This window comes from Eurosta solidaginis, chromosome 1 (assembly GCF_040869045.1).
Source record: "Eurosta solidaginis isolate ZX-2024a chromosome 1, ASM4086904v1, whole genome shotgun sequence".
NCBI lineage: Eukaryota > Metazoa > Arthropoda > Insecta > Diptera > Tephritidae > Eurosta > Eurosta solidaginis.
Window position 1 is genome coordinate 28,482,861 of NC_090319.1, and position 20,325 is coordinate 28,503,185.

Genomic DNA, 20,325 nt, shown 5'->3' on the forward strand with positions numbered 1-20,325 from the left:
TCACCCGCTGAAGATGGGCGCCGCCATATTGAACAGCCTGTCAAAACGCTGAAAAGTAGCCATATTGAACAGCCTGTCAGGCCGTTGACAGATAAGAGATCACACTTTGTCATCATTCACAATGGTGGAAAACACATACCATGTTTCAATTATGTACAGGTTGGCTCATCTCATCAACTGATTTTATTTATGTCATTGCATGGTCGAAGGGATTGTCAAAAGGAGATGGCAAACTCAAAATGAAACCAACACATTGGCAACATTTTACTTACACATACAAAAACTGCTAAGTTTTATGTTTCCATTCCATACCATTCGCACCAACACCAATACACAGATTTTGACAATTTGAACAGACATATTTTGTTGCTTTACAGATGAGCCAACCTGTATATAGTTGAACCATGACACATACCATAGATGAATGGATTTGCAACTCTTTGTTTCGAGAGAGCGCTGTCAAAATGCACATTCTTTATAACATTTATCAATGATGCCACTCCAAACAAAAATGAATAGATCTGAAAATTGGGATTTTTGACATACATTTCGCCGATTATAGTTTCAATCATTTAATAAAATGATAGTCGTAAAATATTTATTTCCTTAAAGTTATTTTACAATAATAAGACTAGTTAGAGTTAAATATAAACAAATCTAAGTAAAATTTACATTTCGATTAAATTAATTAGTCAAATATTGTAACGCATTTAACCCGCAGTGAAAACCATATATTCTTTTGAAATTTCAGTAAATCGGACCTATGATATAATAGTTAACATTATTTAATGGATAGGGCTTATCCTACATGTCTGGCGTTCCAGGTTCTGTGATCAAAATGGACTGGTTGCATCGGGAGTTCATATTTACAAAACCTATTTTTAGTAATAACTTTTAAATGGGAAATAATATTTACCCTCCGCCTTCGAACTAATAATACTTACACTAATAAGCCAATTACACGGCTCAAGTATCCTTGTGCCAATTACCAATTTGTACACGGATTTGCCCGGTGTGTGCACTGGTTGCGCTATTTGCGCAAAGAACTGCGCTAAAATCAAAACGATTTTGATATTTACGCATGTCTGCAAATATTGCACATGGTTTTTTCTTCGTGTGTGGTAAATCTTACACAGTTTACCTGGGGTTCCTGATGATATAGCATCAGTAATTATTGCTTAAAAATGTTAATATCGAAGGCGCAAAGACCATCTCTAGCTTGTAACAGGAATTCACACAAATTCAATAATAAATAATAATTTTTTTATACAATTAGAACACATGTGTCATTTGTTGCGCTAGTTGAAAAATGAATATTGTGCAGTGCTGCAATGAGTTGAGCTGGTCTTGCAATTAAAATATATATTTTATAAATACAATGGAAAATAAACACTTCTGTGCGAGTTTTTCGACTTATACCGTGAATTACCAGCACTGTGGAAAATAAATAGTGAATTTTTATACAATTAATACCTTTTTTATACAATTAAAATACATGTTTCATTTGTTGCGCTACTTTAAAAATGAAGATTGCGCAGTGGTTTTGAGCCGTGTATGTCAACATTTTCATTTGCACAAATTTCGTCGTTTTATATTTGCGCATGGTTTTTGTGTCATGTATGGGCCGTATAAAACAAGTATTTTTATCCTTTTTCACATAATTTTTGAACGCTATTCTACAGTTGTAGGTCAAACTAAAGTTTCCCAAAATTTTTGGCATTTTTCGTTTTGGCTGGCACATTTTTTGTTCTGGCACCCGCTTCAGCTGGCGCGAGGGATTTATCCGTGATTGTTGCCAGCAACAACTAGAAGATAAATCCCTCGTGAGTGCGAAAATATGAGAGCGTAAGAAAAAAATTCATATCAATCTAATCTATGACACATACCGACATTGTTTACTATAATCACACTTTGTCATCATTCACAATGTTTTCCACTGCTAGCACATTTATAAACAAGTGCAATTAATTACATTCCAAAATAAAAAATTAATTAAATTGACAAACAGAAATCAGTATAAGCAAATTACTAAAATGATCGAAATCAAAGCAAAATTAGTACGCGCAGATTCAGCAATATACGCCTCCGGGGAACATGTTGAATGTTTGATCGAATTTACTCACCGTGGCAAAGTCGACAATGACCCCAGGTATAATATGACGGACATTTTATATATGTAATTAAGTGCAGCGTCAAACTTTATCAATCTGAAACCACAGCCATGAAGAAAATTTAGCTTGGGCTTCAGCACAATTGCATTGTTTTCGTAAAACAAACTTTAATGTTGCTACTGGAGATAAGATCAACGAATTAACGGAATTGGTGGGAAAAACTGCGTTGGATGCTGTAACACAAACAGGTGGGGAGGTCATTATCGCAACAAAACCAAAGATTTTATTTTGCGATTTGAAGTTGCAGCCGGGCGAGAAGAAAGTTTGTAAGTTTAATGAAATGGGCATACATGAATCATAAAAGGATACAATTTTAAATGTTTGTATTCTATTCGATTCTAGACTTCTTCAACGAAATATTACCTCGAAATGGCCCACCTACTTATAAGGGTCATGACATTAAGTATTTCTATAAAATTACAATAGCCACTCAGCGAGTCAAATCTAAGGTGCAATTGCTCAATGTGCCCATACGTGTACTTCCAATACCGATTATAGCGCGCCCTGATGAAATGCATTTTACTGAAGAAACAAATGATCAATTGGCACCAACTAATCCATTTCTTGAAAAGCGTGAAATTTCCGAACTTGAGATATCATGGCATCACCTTAAAGTAAGATTAAAAGTATAATAAATATTTTCAAAGTGTTATAGGTCCTTTTTTAGAATGTAACTGCACGCCGTGCACCAAAATATTATCGCATTTCTAATAAGCGCGGATTTGTTGGACGCTTCTGTTTATTTAAACCATCATACAAAATTGGTGAAGATATTGTTGGCAGTTTGGACTTTAGCGATTGTAAAGTGCGTTGCGTGCAATTTTCTGTAAAACTACAGTCGCAAGAAATATTACAAAGCAATGCTAACACGGTTGGTGTTGATTTAAATGATAGCTCATCTGTAAATTCTCTAGACTTAGCTAGTATTGCAAGTGGTACAGCAATTGATAATCTACATAAATCGAAAACGTCTGGTAATGTACGTAATGTTGAAACTGAAGAACCTGTTGGAAAATTGAGCACACTATCCATTATTCATCAAGTGTGTTATGCAATGCTAAAAACTTCAGTTATCATACCTATTCCATTACATGTAACACCCTCATTTCGCACGGATTTGGTAGATTTACGATGGCGTTTACATTTCGAGTTCGTTACTAGCACAATGATGAACTTTGGAAAGCCTAATCCAGTAGAAGGGGAATTGAAAGCACCCGCAGAAATACCTGTCGAAACGATGGTATGGAATCTACCAATAACAGCAATTTATTCAGCCAACCCTCTTCAAATATATTCACCTAGTCAGACACATAGTCTTTTTATAAAGTAAGCAGTACTATCCGACTTGTTGATTGGAAGGAGCATGTACATTTTTGATCTAAATAAAATGATGTTTTGTAAAAACAATGTACTTTTAGCTTATCCAAAAATAGAAAAATTTATATCGCATCTTCTTGTAGCATTGCTTCTCCCCATCATATATGTAGGTAGCATCACACACAAATTGTCATCATTATCATTCAACGGAAGTCCAAGGAAACTTGCAGTTTCAATAGGGTAAGAGCATATCTTCTTTTATTATTGTTGTCGTTTAAGGGTTATGTCATGTTACCATTCATTCATTCATTACTTAAATATACCATTTCTTGATTTCAGTTTATTGCATTTTCATGAAATTTTTCTTGCTAAGTTAATTTTTCTTAATTCGTAACTGTATTTAGTCTGATTAATATGTTAAATTTGTAGACAAATAAATAAATAGTGAGAAATTGCTTTGTAAAGTACTAAGTATAATAATCCATTCTTATATGGAAAATGCATAAGTGTAACAAGAAGTGGATAAAACCCGAAATTGTGTTTGCAGACAAACCAAAAGCGTTATGTCATCTTCAGGTTGTATATAGACTGAATTGCGCAAAACTAAAAAAAATGCTATGGTTGACCATTAGAGAAAACTTATACTTTGTTGTGTTTTATTATATCTACATATCTGACATGTCTTATCCGTTAGCCCTTATTCAGCTACAATCAAGACCTCCGGATGTTACCATGCTCATTCCTAATACATACATCTGTTTCTTTGCCTGGGTATACTAATATTGAAACTGAAATAGCTGTTTTAACGTGATCCTTTATTATTGCATTTTTAGCTAAATGTCTATTTAGATAAAATACCAAAGTTATTTTTAATGCATCGGAAAAGGTGAATTAGATATTAAGATTCTGAATGTAATATAAATGTATGTATTTAAATGTAAACTAATTATGTATTGAAATTAAATGACATGCTGAAATAGTTCCTTCTTTATTTTTCCAAGTTGTTCTACTTCAAGCAAATTATCGTCCCACTTTGCCAAGTTTGGTGTCAGTTCTAGGATTTGCAGTCAATTCTTGGACAGCTACAATGGTTTCATTAATTTTTGTTTGCAACTCACGTAAACTTTGTATTTGTAATAGGCGCAAGATACGCACAGGATAATCTAAAGCAGTATCATCCGTTACTACATCATCACCCTTCTCGAATGGAAAAGGTTTGCCAGTTACCGCTTGACGATTTTTAGCTGAAGGAGAGAGTCTTTCATGTACGACACGTGCGATGGCTTCCAATTGTACTAGATGATTGGGATGCTGAGGTACTTTCAATTTGTTAGCCAGCGAGCGTACTCCAGCAATAAATTCTTTGGAATTAACTACAAAAACAATATTACATTTGCCAATTATTGAAATTTCAAGTATTTTTTTCTGTGAACTTACAATCCAAGTTATCGAAAAAGTTTTCAGCTTTAATGCTAGGTGCAGCAGACTTTTTTTGTTGTTTGGTTATTTCTATAGAGTTTATAACTTTGTAATTATCTGGCGCATCCAGGAATTCTAAACGAATAGCATAACCCAACAACCAAGTAAATTCTTCTAGTGGAGTTCGAAATTCTGGCATACAAAGATCTGTTTTGTAATTATCATACGCCTGTTCCCATATGTCAAGTTGATCCACCTTTCGGAGATCTTCGCGATCTTCTATTTTATATTGACGAATTTTTTGATCCTCCAGCCACAGAATGGTGCTGGCAAACACTTTCCTATCTATCATTCAAAATTGTTGCATTAATGTTACCTACAGATACACAAATTAAACTTACCATTAATATCCACGTTACTGGGAGCTGGATGTTCCAACGCCTCTAGTTTAAGTTTTATCATGATAAAACAGAACTACAATAAAATTACTTTACCAAGCTATACTTTATTTAGTTAGAGATGACACGTTTATTGGGTTCGTAAAACGTACTTTATCGATGCTTTCAAAAGGAACCCTACAAGAATGCTTTAAGGTAGATGGCTTGGGATACGTCGAGATATAGGTATACTGTTATACTGTTTTCACACAGAAACTTATACTGTTTTCACACAGAAACTTATACTGTTTTCACACAGAAACTTAATGATCTCATTTCACCTGCTAATGTAGTCGTAAATTTTTTGCTTTCACACAGAAGTACCTGCTCGATTAGTATGAAGGATGAGACAGACAATCATGGCGGAACGATACAAGGTGGGAGCATGGTGACATACCTACAAACAAAAAAAATTCCATGTACTTGTAAATTCGATGGACAAATGTCAAAATCGTACTGCGCCGGTAGTTGATGTATCAAATCAAATAAAAAAGGTTATAATCAGCTGTTCGATGCGGCCACCTTGTATCGTTCCGCCATGCAGACAATGACATTTGCTTTGAAAACTAAGAAGCGGAACGCTGCCAACAGAGTTGCATTGTGCTTTTGACTTCATTAGGCATTCGATTAGCTACTAATGAAATAATAATAGATGCGAATTTTGTAGGGAAGATTGAGCTCAATAAGCTTCTTAATGTAGAAAACTGCCTTTATTATTCAATAAGCCGTCTGTGTGAAAACAGTATTATATATGAACGTATTTTTTCACTGAACACTCGCAGGTAGCAAATAACTTGATATCTATTGCTGCAAGGTCTACCTGAGTCATCCATGATAGCTGTTATGAGTTTAAAAGCCAATACTTATACAAAATTATATGTACATTCATGGCGGAACTATACGAGGTGGTAGCACGGTGACATACATACAAATTCAATGTAGTTTTTTCATGTTCATTAATGGACTAATGACAAAATCGTATTGCGCCGGAAGCTTTAGTGTCAAATCTAAAAAAGTACCAATCAGCAGATTTCCGGTGGTCACCTGTTCTTGGTTCCGCTATGTGTTCATTTGATCTACTTTTACCCTTTCTCATCTATTTAGTCTAATGCATTTGCGCTGTATAACCCCTTGAATCATTTGGGTATTTAAGTTGCCGACAGGCATACTTGCCTCTGGTTTGTTTACAAACGCAACATCTTGATTTTTGTGACGATGTTCGCTTTTGAATTGAAATTCATGTACATGAGAAATTTCATTGTGACGTAGCATTCACACATAACGGGATTATCTTCATTTTCGTACTAAATTCATAATCGGTAATTAAGTAACATGGTTCAACTATATGTATGGTTGGCTCATCTGTACAACAAAATATGTTAGTTCAGATTTTCAAAATTGTCAATTGTGTTGGTGTTTGCGAATGGAATGGAATTAAAAACAAAACTAAGCAGTTTTTGTATGTATTAAGAATATGTTGCTAATGTTTGTTTTGCCATCTCCTTTTGACAATCCCATCGACCATGCAATGAAAAAAATAAAATCAGCAGATGAGCTGAGCCAACCATATAATTGAGCCATGTTAAGTAAGCAGCATTGTCCATATAAGATATTTCCTTCGATAATCGGTAATAATGAAGAAATTTTAGAGATTGCGATTTTTCGTTTTAGTCTTAGAACCAGCTCTAGGGTGTAATCTCTAAATGAAAGTACGAAATAAACGCCCGAACAAATGTAGCAGCAGCGGCGCTTCACTTTTTTGCTCATTACCGCGCCGCGCAGTGCTGCATTAGAATACATCCAAAGAATATTTTGCCGCGGAGTGTAGTGCAGCTCAATGTGCCCTTAGCTTAAAGGCCGTGACACAATAGCTATCATCCGGTGGCAAAATCCTGAGCCAGATAAATAATTTTGCATGTAAATGCAGCAACAACGATTTGAGCCAGATAAATCCAGATAGAAGTCTGGTTCAATTTGTGAGCCAGATAATTTGTTAATTACTTCTTTTTAGGTTGGCAACGCGGCCTTTAATATACCTACTTTTTCAAAAATAGATGTCGCTGCTTAGCCTTTCGCCGTATGAGTTAAATGAAAAACAGCGGCGACATCTGCCTATCACATTTCACGTGTGCGAAAATTTCACGACATCTGCTTCTCAAGTCTCTCAATGATCCAGAGCGTTCCCGTGAGAATTGAGCAGGACCTATAAAACTCACTGAAAGACTGTAAATGACATTTTTCATAAAGATGCGCCTAAGCATATATGACACTACTTTATTTTCTGCTTGGATTCCAAGCTAAAAAAACTGACGAAACTTTATCGGACCTTCAAAACACAAAAACAATTCCTATCATGAAAAAGCGAGACCACTATTCCCCCAAAATTAGTGAGTTTGACATGTTTTTGTTTGTGTTTTACATTTTATATTTATTTTTACATTAACACTTTTAACAATAAAAACAATGCAAATAACACGCGAAAATTATTTCGGTCTCTAATGGTTTACTTTTTTACAAGAAAGTTGATTTTAATTGTGTTTTTATTTTTTTGCAGCAAATTTTCAAACTAAAAACAAAATTTCATGTGTCAGAAAAAAATAAAGAAAAAACGGCCGAATGTCAAAAAAAGGTATTGAAATACGAACTGGCTCGTTTGTTTTTAATGAACTAGATTGTATTTTCTTTGTATTTCGTTAGTTTTTTGAAATATAGTTTACAAACTTACACCAGTGCTGAAGCCGTATTATGAGGGAGTGCGACAAAAAATTGAAGATAAAATATAAGAAAAAATACAAGAAAATAAAGAAGGGTCATATAGGTATTAACACAAGCTTATGCATTCCAATAACATCGCCACAACCATCCAAGATGTTGCGTTTGTAAATGTGAAAGAACTTCAGACTTGGCAATTGAAGTTTATTTCGCCTTGCACATTCACATAAAAAATTTCGCAAAGCTCTGAATAATAGAAGGTGGCGCATTGCGCATGTAAACAAAAGATCAGCTGTTTTTTTATAGGAAATTTTACGTCATTTTCCTTTAGCTCTTGTGTTTCTCCCTCTTTCTTTCATTCGTTGAAGCAGTCAAGTGTGACGTAGATGCGCAGAACGAAGCAATTTTGAACTCGTGAATTCGCAATCTTCTGTGTGTGATTTGTCCATATAACTACAAATTACCCACAGAAGATTGTGCATTTACAAGAGCTAAAGGAAAATGAGGTAAAAATTGCTCATAAAAAACAGCTGGGGCCCTATTCAGTAACTGTGAGTTTTAAAATGTACACTTTTTCTTCAACAGAGCTGTAAAACTGTGCAATCATTTTAAATTTTAAATCATTGATTTAAAGCTGGAGACATTGGTGCTTTATCGGTAACCGTATCGGTAACCTTTTAACAGCTGATTCGACCAACCTTATGAGAATTAATGCAATCGATTATTGGTGCCGCTAAGGTCGTAACCGTATCGTAGCCAACCAATTGGGTTTTGGTTTAAAGCCAAATTAAACTTCCTTAACCCTAACGCCATAGTCGTAACCATACCCATATCCATAACCATCTCAATGTGATCAATTAATGCTGCCTTAACCTAAAAATCGTGAAAATTTCATAAAAATGATGAAAATGTAAAAATTACAAACATATTCCACGAAAAATAAGTATCTTAGTCATAACGTATCCAAAACAATGAAGAAAATCTAAAAAAAGTTATTAAATTCACCAACTCGAATATTTTTAGGTTATGGATATGGCGAGAAACCAAAAACCAATTGATTGGCTATGGCGTTAGCGTTATGGTATGGCACCATTAATCGATTACATTCCTTTTCATAAGGTAGGTTCGATCAGCTGATTTATCTGGTTATGGCTTTATGGTTATAAGTCACCATTAAGCCGGAGTCATTGGTGCCGTATGTCGAATCGCTGTATCCGTATCCCTAACGTAATCAGCTGTTTATTGTTACGACGGCAAACCAAAACCCATTTGGTTGGCTTCGATACGGTTACGACCTTAGCGGCACCAATAATCGATTGCATTGATTCTCATAAGGTTGGTCGAATCAGCTGTTAAAAGGTTACCGATACGGTTACCGATAAAGCAACAATGTCTCCAGCTTTAATTCGCCCTTTAAGCCGGAGTCAATGGTGCCGTATGTCGTATCGCTGTATCCGTATCCCTAACGTAATCAGCTGTTTATTGTTACGACGGTAAACCAAAAACCAATTGATTGGCTACGATACGGTTACGACCTTAGCGGCACCAATAATCGATTGCATTTATTCTCATAAAGCTGGAGTCATTGGTGCCGTATGTCGTATCGCTGTATCCGTATCCCTAAAGTAATCAGCTGTTTATCGTTACGACGGTTAACCAAAACCCAATTGGTTGGCTACGATACGGTTACGACCTTAGCGGCACCAATAATCGATTGCATTGATTCTCATAAGGTTGGTAGAATCAGCTGTTATAAGGTTACCGATACGGTTACCGATAAAGCACCAATGTCTCCAGCTTAAGGTTGGTCGAATCAGCTGTTAAAAGGTTACCGATAAAGCACCAATGTCTCCAGCTTTACCGCCGTAACGATAAACAGCTGATTACGTTAGGGATACGACTACACCGATACGACAAACGGCACCAATGACTCCAGCTTAAGAATGCTTACTCTTCATTCATTCATTCATGGCCATAGTGTATAAGTACAAGTGTGTTGACTTCTTTCTGACAGGCACTCGCTTATATGAGCATAACGGAAAAATCTGGGTTGCCATTGTTGTTTCGGTTGAAAACGGTCAATTAGGGTTCTGTGCAGGGACGTAAAAGATTGAAACAGGGTTTATGTAGTCACAAAAGTGTTGCTCCTGTTCCACAGCATTTTAATTTTTTTCGTGGCGAAAATTGTTCAGTTTAGGGTTATTGACTTTCATTAAAAATTTTATTTATTATACAAGGTTACTTCTCTAAGTGTAAACAGCATAGAAAACATAGTTTTTTAAGTGAAAAACTTTTTAAACTCAACAACAAAGTATATCGGTAAAATATTTTCTAGGATTTCTGAATTTCTGTACCCAAGTTCATTATATTTGTGTAATAAAATAATCTGGTAACAGCATTTTTAAACGAAAAAACAACAATGTTATTGCATAAAAACGTATCTAATAGTTAAACTTTCATTAACTCATATTTTTGCCCGCTTCTTTGGTTTGCTTCCACTCACAGCACCGTTTTATTTTCGGGAGGCTTTCACAGCGACAGAAGTTAGGGCGGATTTACATAGACGCTTTGGTTGTGTTGCATCGATCTGAAGCCTTGGCAGGCCCATAATATAAAAATGAGACTCCTTGCCATTTTCTGCGCTTTGAAGCGATGAGAGTTGTAAATCCTCCTTTGAGAATTTCCAAACTTTTTGAGTCCTTTAACATTCAACAAACTTTGCTTGGAAAAATATAGGAGCTCCCATAAAATTAACTCATCTTTCGGGCGAAGCATCAAAAGATTTACATAAACGATTTGGTTGCATGCCTACGCTTTGACGACGCCATAAGAGAAACAATCAAACGCATTGCGTTATCGTTGATTTGAAGCGACCAAAGCGTTTATATAATTTTGCTTCATGCATTTGTGTAAACAGCCATAGAAGTGAAAATTTTCCTCAGGGAAACATGTTACACGCTTTATATTTTGTTAAGTTTCTCTAGACCTTTTTGACTCTAACTTAAGTAAATTTCGCTTTCGGTATGTTTCCGCATTGTTGGTGGCTACAAATCTTCTATTATATATGGGGTATTCCATCCCATTTCGACCAATTTTGAACCCGACCCCTTTAGAATTGGCTGAAAGTTTTTCTTCTTTTTCTAGCTTACGAAAGACGTTTTTCAGAATTTTTTTAAATTTTTTCATCCAACACAAAAAAAGTTACGAATTTAAAAAAAAAACACCGTTTTTGTTTTCAAAATGCTAAAACTTTTTAAAAAATTGACCGTTTGGGATCTTTTTTTTTAAATTTGTTTTAAATGTACTTTTCGGAAAAAATACAAAAACATTTTTAAAGTTTTTTTTTGTAATTTTTCAGTTTTTCGAGATTTTTCGAATTTCGCCATTTTTTTTTTCTCATAAAAAACTTCAATCAATTCTGCAATCATCCCCACTAATCCCGGAGTGCGCCCACTTTTGTTTATTTAATTGAAAAAAAAAATTTAAAATTTTTTTTGTATTTTTTCCGAAAAGTTTATTTAAAGACAAATTAAAAAAAAAAAGATCCCAAACGGTCAATTTTTGAAAAAGTTATAGCATTTTGAAAAAAACACCGTCTTTTTTTTTAATTAATAACTTATTTTGAGTTGGACACCGTTTTTGTTTCCAAAATGCTATAACTTTTTCAAAAATTGACCGTTTGGGATCTTTTTTTTTTTTAAATTTGTTTTTAAATGTACTTTTCGGAAAAAATACAAAAAAAAATTTTTAAGTTTTTTTACAATTAGATAAAAAAAAACAAAAAATCGGCCCACTCCGGGATTAGTGGGGATGATTGCAGAATTGATTGAAGTTTTTTATGAGAAAAAAAAAATGGCGAAATTCGAAAAATCTCGATAAACTGAAAAATTACAAAAAAAAACTTTAAAAATATTTTTGTATTTTTTCCGAAAAGTACATTTAAAAGCAAAAAAGTTTTAGCATTTTGAAAACAAAAACGGTGTTTTTTTTTAAATTCATAACTTTTTATGAGTTGGATGAAAAAATTTGAAAAAATTCTGAAAAACGTCTTTCGTAAGCTAGAAAAAGAAGAAAAACTTTCAGCCAATTCTAAAGGGGTCGGGTTCAAAATTGGTCGAAATGAGATGGAATACCCCATATATTTCCGCGGAAATATATGCACCTATTTAATCTGTTGAAACTACAAAGTTTTATTAAACTATCAAATGCAACTCAGCTTAAAGTACTCTTATGTACCAAAAATGCAACTCTAGACCTGAGATTTGCATCAGGTGAGCCATTGTACAGGTCTACAAGTAGGATATGTAGCAGCACGCACATACACAGCCACGCTCACCTGATAAAATGCTTGTTCTTGTTCGTTTTTTTTGTGGATGCTATTTGGCACTGTTGTACTTCTTAGGACCAAACAAAGTTTAGTAGCTGCTATCGAAAACTGCTTAAAATTTTTTTTTCTTATATTACAAAGAAATATACTTATTTACTTTCAAACGAGCACTTAATTACATCTCTCTTTAATAACCATATATTTTGGACAATTTTAATTAACAAATTGTGATACTTTTTTACGAGGACGATTGCTAAAACACGACCAAAACCGTCGGGGGAGGTATTAATAGACGCGTTTTTGCCTCGCTTCCAATAATTCGAATACTTTTTCTCTTCGGACTATTGACAACAGGACAAAACGCGTCTATTAATTTTTCTTTCCGCTTTTTTGGACGGGTTATTGCAGTCGACCTCGGTTTCAAACTGTTTTTCGCGGAGAACTTTTGAACGGGTAGAAAAACTTAACTCCCGCGTTTGTATTCTTAATACAGAAATAACTACTCGTCCTCAGATACCCCAATTGAAGACTTTTTTATAATTTTCTGAAGGACCCACATAGGTGCACTTAAAATTTCCTACTAAATTCGTTAAAAGAAATTTACCATCACAGCAACCCATATCTGATATTCCGATCCCTTTTTTGCTTCCCTGTGTCGCTTTCGACGAAGCAACCCCGGTAATTTTGACACTTCGTTCAGTGTCAAAACTCATGTTCCACGCAGGTTCCACTAGGTTCCACGCTAGTTTGACACTGACCGAAGTGTCAAACTGCCGTGTGTTAGAAAGGGAAAGAAATTGTTTCCCTCTCATACATATCATACTTGTAAACCTGTACAATGAGGTGAGCGAGGCTGTTTGTAATTTTGACATTTATCGCTTAGTTGACAATGATCAGGTGAGCGAGGCTGTTTGTAACACTGATTACCTGATATGAAACTTCTCGCTCTCTGAGAGCGCGTGAAAATGTGCATTTTTTACAACATTTTCCATAGATGCCATCATGCTCGAAACCAAATTTGGGCATTTCAGAATAACTTTTGGGTATTTTACATGGTAAAGGTTTAATTTATGATTTTCACCGAAAATTTACTCAAGATTGTCAAATGGGATATCAAAAAACTCGAATTTTTGTCAGAATTACAAATCCGAAGAAAAAATAACTCTTTTTTACCTGTGGAAAATTTATCAGTGACAATACCTTTCATCGAAGGGCTGCACACGAAATGGGTTTTGGTAGCAACTTTCGATTGAAAAAAAGCAGCTTCGTAGTCTTCGCATTGATGTAAATGGATGCATAAAGGCCATGTTTTTGTGGAGCGTTGCTACATTCCATTTTTGACAGCTGAGATAAATTGTAGGTATACGTATAGGTTAACGCAACATGTTTAATTAACAGCCTTTTGCGGACGCAGATACTTCACCAAGTGATATAATTTCGTAATTTCTTATACATTTTTTGCGTTTTTTATTGTATGTGGATATACATATGTATGTACATAAACGTTTTGGTCGCATCAAAGTGAAAAAAAGGACTAGCCGCTTATTGTTATCTTATGGCGGTGCCAGAGCAACAAAGCAAAGCAACGCAATTGAAATATATTATTTCATATTTTTTCACTTATCTACCACAAAATATTTCTACAAAACTTTACCTTTTTTATAAATTTTAATAAGTTTTTATCAGCTTACTTTGCTGATTTATTTGAAAATAATCAAACCGAACGGATGCCACTTTAAAACAAAACATGGAATCTCTGGGACTTTTTCCCACAAACTGTGCTATACCAACGCATTTCACAAATACTAACTCTTCTCTATTAGATTTATTTTTTGTCAATGATCTTCATAAAATGATTCACTACACGCAACTATCCGCCTCCTGCTTCTCAAAACACGACCTGATATTCCTAAACTACAACTTCCAAACATCATGTAGGCCAAGTTCGTTCGCGTATCGCGATTACAGAAGTATAGATTATTATTCCCTTGCTGAGTCCGTTGAGTCGGTTGAATGGAGCTTGATTCGTACGTTAACATCGGTTGATGACCAGACAAAGTTTCTGCAGGATAATATAAATAAGTTATTCGATGATCACGTTCCACTAAAAATAAAAACACTTAAATACAAGAATAGCCCTTGGTTCAATGCTACATTAAAACACCTTATCCACCTTCGTAACCAAGCCTACTCACGGTGGAAAAGGTACAAAACAGTCGAAGCGCATAGCTGCTTTAAAACAGCTCGGCTTATTGCAAACAAAGCCATAAGGCTGGCCAAGGCAAATTATTTTAAGTATAAGTTTAGTTCTGCTTTGAATACAAAGGAAAAGTGGAACAAAATCAAACAAATAGGAATTGGTAAGCCCAAAAGTGACCTGTCTCATCCCCCTGATGTCGACATCAACGAAATAAATAATACTTTTGTAAGACTACCAAACTCAGCCGACAATGTGTGTATTGATAACTACTCCGTGCGTATTAATGTTGACACTAGCCCTTTCGAGTTTGTTTGTGTCGATAATTGTGATGTTATCCAAGCCATACTTTCTGTGAAGTCTAACGCAATGGGGCTTGATGGTATATGTTCAAAGTTTTTAAAAGTCATTCTTCCCAAAATCCTTCCCCACATTACTTACTTGGTCAACTCAATTTTGACGACCGGTGTCTTCCCAATATACTGGAAAGCTGCAAAAGTTATTCCAATCCGTAAACAAAATAATGAGTATCGACCAATAGCCATACTCCCTTTCCTCTCTAAGGTCGTTGAACGTATTCTACATGGGCAAATCGTATCATATGTACATGAATACAAGCTCCTGTCAGATAGTCAGTCCGGTTTCAGGTCAAAGCGGAGCTGTACAACGGCACTATTATCTGTGACAGAAGAAATTCGTGAGCGAGTGGATGAAAGTTACATTGCCTTCTTAACACTTCTTGACCACTCCAAAGCTTTCGATTCTGTAGACCACACTCTGCTCTGTAGGAAGCTGGAAAACCTATTTAACTTCTCTGGTCATGCAGTTGCCCTTATAAGATCATATCTTGGCGATAGGACTCAAGCAGTATGTATAGATGGTGAAAAGTCTGACTTCCTTCATGTCTTAAGAGGCGTCCCTCAAGGCTCTATCCTGGGTCCTCTGTTATTTGTTCTGTACATCAATGACTTACCCGATGTCCTTAAGTATTGTAATGTTCATATCTACGCTGATGATGTGCAGTTATTTACGTGTTGTCCTCGTGATCAAACTAGCTTGTGCATAAGTAACTTAAACCACGATTTGAATCAAATATTTTCATGGGCTGCTATGAATGGCTTATGTATAAACCCGAATAAGTCAAAATGTATTGTTATTCATAGAAGGTCTTTTCCCACTAATGATTTAGAGAATGTAGTGTTCGACAATTCCGTTATAGAATACGTAGATACGGCGAAAAACTTAGGTGTAATTTTTAACAAAACATTGACATGGAAAGACCATATTTTTAGAACGGTTGGGAAAGTGTATGGAATGCTTCGTACACTATGGTTAACACAGTATTTCACGCCTTTGCACATACGACTACTTCTGGCTAAAGCGTACTTAATACCTACGCTACTCCATGGTTGTGTGATTTACTCAAACTGTGACTATCTGTGCAAGAACAAACTAAATGTTGTTTACAACAACATTGCTAGATATGTTTATGGGTTGAAAAGATTTGACCACGTATCTCAACATGCTGAAAGGTTGCTAAACATTTCTTTCGAAAATCTTTTAAAAGTCAAAACACTGTCCTTCCTCCATAAACTGATACACACGAAGGAACCTGACTATCTATATCGTAAGCTTATTTTTCTGCAATCATCAAGATCGGTGCTTCTTCTTAAGCACATCAGATACCGCTCGCTAACCTCTGAGCGCCAATTCTTTGTTACTGCAATACGTCTTTGGAACTCGCTACCTACTAGTCTTCGACTCTTAAGTAATGCTCTGCACTTCAGAAAAGAGCTAACATCATTTTTTAACGACTCTTAAACTGGATCTCAAATTGTTGTTGTTAAAATGTTCATTTCTAAGTCCTTTTCCTTTCTCTGTGTCTTCTTTCTTTGTTTGTTAAATACTATTCAATCTATAACCAGCCAAAGGTTATCATCACTACTGCTGTCTTTTAATATTTATTAACTACTTTTCTTTAGTTTTAAGATTTACATTTACATACATAAATATTTCACTATTGTCCGCTATATTTAATTTAATTTGATTAATCTAATTTATTATTATAAATGTTCAATTTTTATAGCTCATGCTATTCATGACTAGCACTGTTAAATAATTTGTCAAAATTGTTGTGCTAGGAACAAATTTTCAAATAAATACATACATACATACATACACGGATTTCTTGGAGAATTTTTTTTGCGTGTTTTAGGCAACTCTATAGCCATCTGACTTCAGACCCCATTCTTGGAAACGAATGAAATTTTGTTTACAATTGAATGAACAGACAGCTGATTTCAAGCCCCTTTCCAGGAAACAAATTGAGAGAATGAAAGTTTCGTATCAGGGTCATCAGTGGCTATGAACGAAACGACCCAACTCTTAGTTGGAACGTAATAATTGTGTACCACACTAATCCACGATGGCCAAAAATATAAATAATTACTTTAATGGGGAGTCAGGTGTGAAAGGGCAATCTGAAATAAGTTTAGATCAGAATATAACATCCGAAAATGGGATGCAATCAGCTGAGCTTTGCTGTCGTGTTTGCCTCCAACTGGAAGATTTAATGGTGCATATTTACGATGGTGGAATTGTGGAAGATTTACAATCGGATCTATTAACACTACTGGAGCGTTGTGGTGGTCTTAAAGTAAGTATAAATGAGCAGCCTAACAAGTTTTCATGTTATACTTTTTCCTCCATGATTTATGAATCATGATCAAACTCGATATATTGTAGATTGAAACATACGACAATCTACCCAAGTACCTTTGTAAGGAATGTACTATCGAATTACTTGTGGCAGCAAAATTTCGGGAAAAATGCGAACGCAGTCAACAATTACTAGCAGGCACAAATTTGAAGCATATTACAGAAACAATGCCAATAGATCTAAATAAGCTAAAAACAAATGATCACAAATCACCAACAAATGGGATTATCAATGGCGTACAATTATTAGACATACAAGCAGCAGACCTAATTGAAGTTGATTTAGACGAAACACTTGATGAAGGTGTTATATTGATAAGTACCAAAGAAGATGTTGAAATGCTAACAGGTAAACATGAACAAGAAATATGCACAGAATTGTATGAGGAAGATTATTCCAAAGACTACGACAATCTAGAAAATACAGGAACTGGGAACTTTGAACAAGAGGAAAAGGCATATAGTTCCAGCAGCACGTTTGAACAAATAACTGCCAAAAGCGTAGCTATGCAGCAAAAGGTATAACTAGGTATTTGGGAAATTACCAAATAGTGCTAAATTCTTAAATTATACTTTTTATTAGCCTCGTAATGGGTTCAAATGTAATTTATGTGGAGCAGTGTTTATGCAGTCTTCTAATCTTCAGCGGCATATAGACAAAGTTCATTTGCTGATGCAGCCATATAACTGTAAGCATTGCGGTAACACTTTTTCATTGGAAGAAACTTTCAGACAACACATGTTCACATGTTCAGGACCCGAAATTTCGACTACATCATCCCAACGTGAATGTACATACTGCGGCAAACATTTGCAATCACCATTTGCGCTTAATATGCACTTACGTACACATACCGGCGAACGACCATTTAGTTGCGCATACTGTTCCAAAGCATTCAAAACCCAATCGGCTTACTCTATGCATTTGAAACGACATGCCAAAAAACCAGATCTCATTTGCTCCATATGCCAAAAAACCTTCTATGAGAAAAGCAACTTAACAACGCATATGCGAACACACACCGGTGAGAAACCGCATTCTTGTAGTTTTTGCCAAAAGAGTTTCTCACGTGTATTTCTTTTACAACTGCATATGCGTACACATACTGGGGAAAAGCCATATCAATGCAAAACCTGTAATCGTAATTTCTCGCAGGTATGTGATTTGAGATATCACGAGCGGACGCACACTGGCGAGAGAAAATTTAAGTGCACCTATTGTGAAAAAGCTTTTATAAAACGTTGCTTATTGACAGCACACTTGCAGCGTCATGTCGTACTGGAATCTGAAAAGGGCAGTATAGCAGCGAATAATGCTAATTCAGAAGTTGTACAATCAACAACAGTGCATGATGAATCATTGAAATATACTATACTTGAGAACAATATATTGGAAGGAGACAGTTATTTTCTATCAAAAGCTGCTGAAGATGATTTTTGTGGCTTACCATATGAGGAGGTAACAAGTCTGACTGAGACAAACCAAGATATTGAATGGAGTAATTACGTTGTTGAGGAAGTTTGAAATTTTTACTAAAATAGAATCTTTAAATAAAAAGCCTGAACTTTTGACAAAAAAAAACCTTATAAATAAATGTGCGCATTATTATGAAAGTGGTCTAAATCATTTCCAACTCCTGGCCTCAAATGCATGGTTGATTTAGAACGAACACATATGTAGATGCTTCTACAAATATAAACTAATAATAATTGCAAATTTACAAATTACCACTGAATTGAAACGAAACGAAATGACTTCGACCACTTTTATAATAATTTCATTTTAAGTAATTTTCAAACCTTTATATAGTTGCATGCAAATCGAATTTTAAAATCGTCTGTTCATTGTCTGACATGATTTCAATAAGCGCTGAGGCCAGGGAATGGCTACGAAGAATTACAAACGATCAAAACCAAGAAGAATTAAACAAGGGATGCCACAGGGTGGTGTCCTATCCCCACTTTTGTTATCTCCTACATTTCAAAGCGATCTTCGCCATCAGATCGATGAGCTTTGCAACAGAATAAACGGCTACCTCCCTGATCTCTCCACTTTTTTCGCCTTGCGAAACCTGGCATTATCACGTACTAAATCATCCGCGACCTTATTTACACGTCGATGGCACTACGCTACCGACTGTCCTACACGCCAAAATCTTGGGTGTGACGTTTGATCAGAATCTACTTTTGGTGAGCATGCAGCCGCAATTGTGCCGAAAATCCAGAGCCGTAATAAAATCCTCAAATCTCTTGCTGGCAGTACTTGGGGAAAAGACAAAGAAACGCTCATTACCATTTACAAAGCAATTGGCCAGCCGATTGCATGCTACCCGTCCCCTATATGGTCGCCAAACCTAAAAACTATTCACTGGAAGAAGCTAGATAGATAGATAGATAGATGTTGTGAGGTTAAGCACTGCGACCTATTGGTCTATTGTGCCCTCATTCTCTTTACAACACTTCATCCAAGCCGAGTTCTCTGAGAAAATCGAGAATGGTTCTCGGCTTCAGAGAGTGTATGTGACTATTTTCTAGTTTGGATGACCCTAGGATCCTAAGTCTTCGTCTCGAGACTGCCTCACATTCCTTCAGGATGTGTTCTGCAGACTCATCTTCGAAATCACAAAATCAACAGAGGCTACTAGCTGATATGCCCAATTTATGCATATGGCTCTTTAGCCTACAGTGACCTGTGAGTATACCTGTTAAAATCCTAAGGCTACTTTTTGCGAGGTTAATCATAGCCTTATATCGCTTCGAGTTGTACCCTCCTATTAGTGCCTTTGCCTGCCGAAGTCCTGGACTTTCGCGCAAGTGTTGCTCTCTAAGGGACGCCTCCTTTTGTCTGAAGTCCTCCCTTACTGGCAACTGGGTGGATTATAATGGCATAAAAAAAATATATAAAAAAAACTGTTATGTATAAAAAGAAGAAATATATGGAAGAGAAAGTGCTCGATAGTGCAGGAGACATGAAGCGTATGTGGAAGTCTTTAAAACATCTTGCTGAGCTCACCGATGACATAAAGG

General features: G+C 35.6%; 4 protein-coding genes across 10 annotated transcripts in view; 3 read left to right on the forward strand and 1 right to left on the reverse strand.

Moving 5' to 3' along the window:
• Positions 1-388: 388 nt before the first annotated feature.
• Positions 389-20,325, forward strand: part of SdhC (Succinate dehydrogenase, subunit C) — a 61,982-nt gene continuing 42,045 nt past the window's right edge. The window contains exon 1 of the mRNA XM_067763959.1: positions 389-407. Coding sequence (XP_067620060.1) covers positions 405-407 — 3 coding nt within the window. The 5' untranslated portion in view covers positions 389-404. The remainder of the gene's footprint in view (positions 408-20,325) is intronic.
• LOC137250627 (RAB6A-GEF complex partner protein 2) lies at positions 1,920-4,508 on the forward strand. Of its 6 annotated transcripts, none has more exons than XR_010953024.1 (6): positions 1,920-2,149; positions 2,220-2,437; positions 2,514-2,785; positions 2,839-3,497; positions 3,659-3,728; positions 3,828-4,508. XR_010953024.1 is itself a non-coding variant. In XM_067783777.1 (5 exons), the coding sequence occupies exons 1-5, from the start codon at positions 2,034-2,036 to the stop codon at positions 3,660-3,662; spliced, it is 1,269 nt and encodes a 422-aa protein (XP_067639878.1). In that variant the 5' UTR covers positions 1,920-2,033; the 3' UTR covers positions 3,663-4,508. The 6 variants fall into 6 exon arrangements, 2 of the variants coding, with proteins under 2 accessions (XP_067639878.1, XP_067639859.1); XR_010953025.1 differs by having other exon boundaries at positions 4,183-4,508; XR_010953022.1 differs by having other exon boundaries at positions 2,839-3,728.
• On the reverse strand, positions 4,287-5,460 carry LOC137250641 (RNA transcription, translation and transport factor protein). The gene is made up of 3 exons (XM_067783798.1): positions 5,309-5,460; positions 4,926-5,252; positions 4,287-4,861 (listed from the first exon to the last, which is right to left on the reverse strand). The coding sequence occupies exons 1-3, from the start codon at positions 5,367-5,369 to the stop codon at positions 4,509-4,511; spliced, it is 741 nt and encodes a 246-aa protein (XP_067639899.1). The 5' UTR covers positions 5,370-5,460; the 3' UTR covers positions 4,287-4,508.
• Positions 16,895-18,856, forward strand: LOC137250650 (zinc finger protein 569-like). 2 transcript variants are annotated; one of them, XM_067783819.1, is made up of 4 exons: positions 16,895-17,236; positions 17,326-17,647; positions 17,717-17,817; positions 17,882-18,856. In XM_067783819.1, the coding sequence occupies exons 1-4, from the start codon at positions 17,006-17,008 to the stop codon at positions 18,821-18,823; spliced, it is 1,596 nt and encodes a 531-aa protein (XP_067639920.1). In that variant the 5' UTR covers positions 16,895-17,005; the 3' UTR covers positions 18,824-18,856. The 2 variants fall into 2 exon arrangements, with proteins under 2 accessions (XP_067639920.1, XP_067639909.1); XM_067783808.1 differs by having other exon boundaries at positions 16,896-17,236; positions 17,326-17,817.

What these genes read in the sequence shown, in the direction of transcription:
- LOC137250627 (XM_067783758.1), top strand. Translation starts at nt 2,034, where the DNA reads ATGATCGAAATCAAAGCAAAATTAGTACGCGCAGATTCAGCAATATAC. An exon ending in AAAGTCGACAATGACCCCAG is followed by an intron (nt 2,150 to 2,219) that starts GTATAATATGAC and finishes CTGAAACCACAG; the next exon opens with CCATGAAGAAAATTTAGCTT. An exon ending in GCCGGGCGAGAAGAAAGTTT is followed by an intron (nt 2,438 to 2,513) that starts GTAAGTTTAATG and finishes ATTCGATTCTAG; the next exon opens with ACTTCTTCAACGAAATATTA.
- LOC137250641 (XM_067783798.1), bottom strand. Translation starts at nt 5,369, where the DNA reads ATGATAAAACTTAAACTAGAGGCGTTGGAACATCCAGCTCCCAGTAAC. An exon ending in CAGTAACGTGGATATTAATG is followed by an intron (nt 5,253 to 5,308) that starts GTAAGTTTAATT and finishes TTTGAATGATAG; the next exon opens with ATAGGAAAGTGTTTGCCAGC. An exon ending in CTTTTTCGATAACTTGGATT is followed by an intron (nt 4,862 to 4,925) that starts GTAAGTTCACAG and finishes TTGTTTTTGTAG; the next exon opens with TTAATTCCAAAGAATTTATT.
- LOC137250650 (XM_067783808.1), top strand. Translation starts at nt 17,006, where the DNA reads ATGGCCAAAAATATAAATAATTACTTTAATGGGGAGTCAGGTGTGAAA. An exon ending in AGCGTTGTGGTGGTCTTAAA is followed by an intron (nt 17,237 to 17,325) that starts GTAAGTATAAAT and finishes GATATATTGTAG; the next exon opens with ATTGAAACATACGACAATCT. An exon ending in GCGTAGCTATGCAGCAAAAG is followed by an intron (nt 17,818 to 17,881) that starts GTATAACTAGGT and finishes ACTTTTTATTAG; the next exon opens with CCTCGTAATGGGTTCAAATG.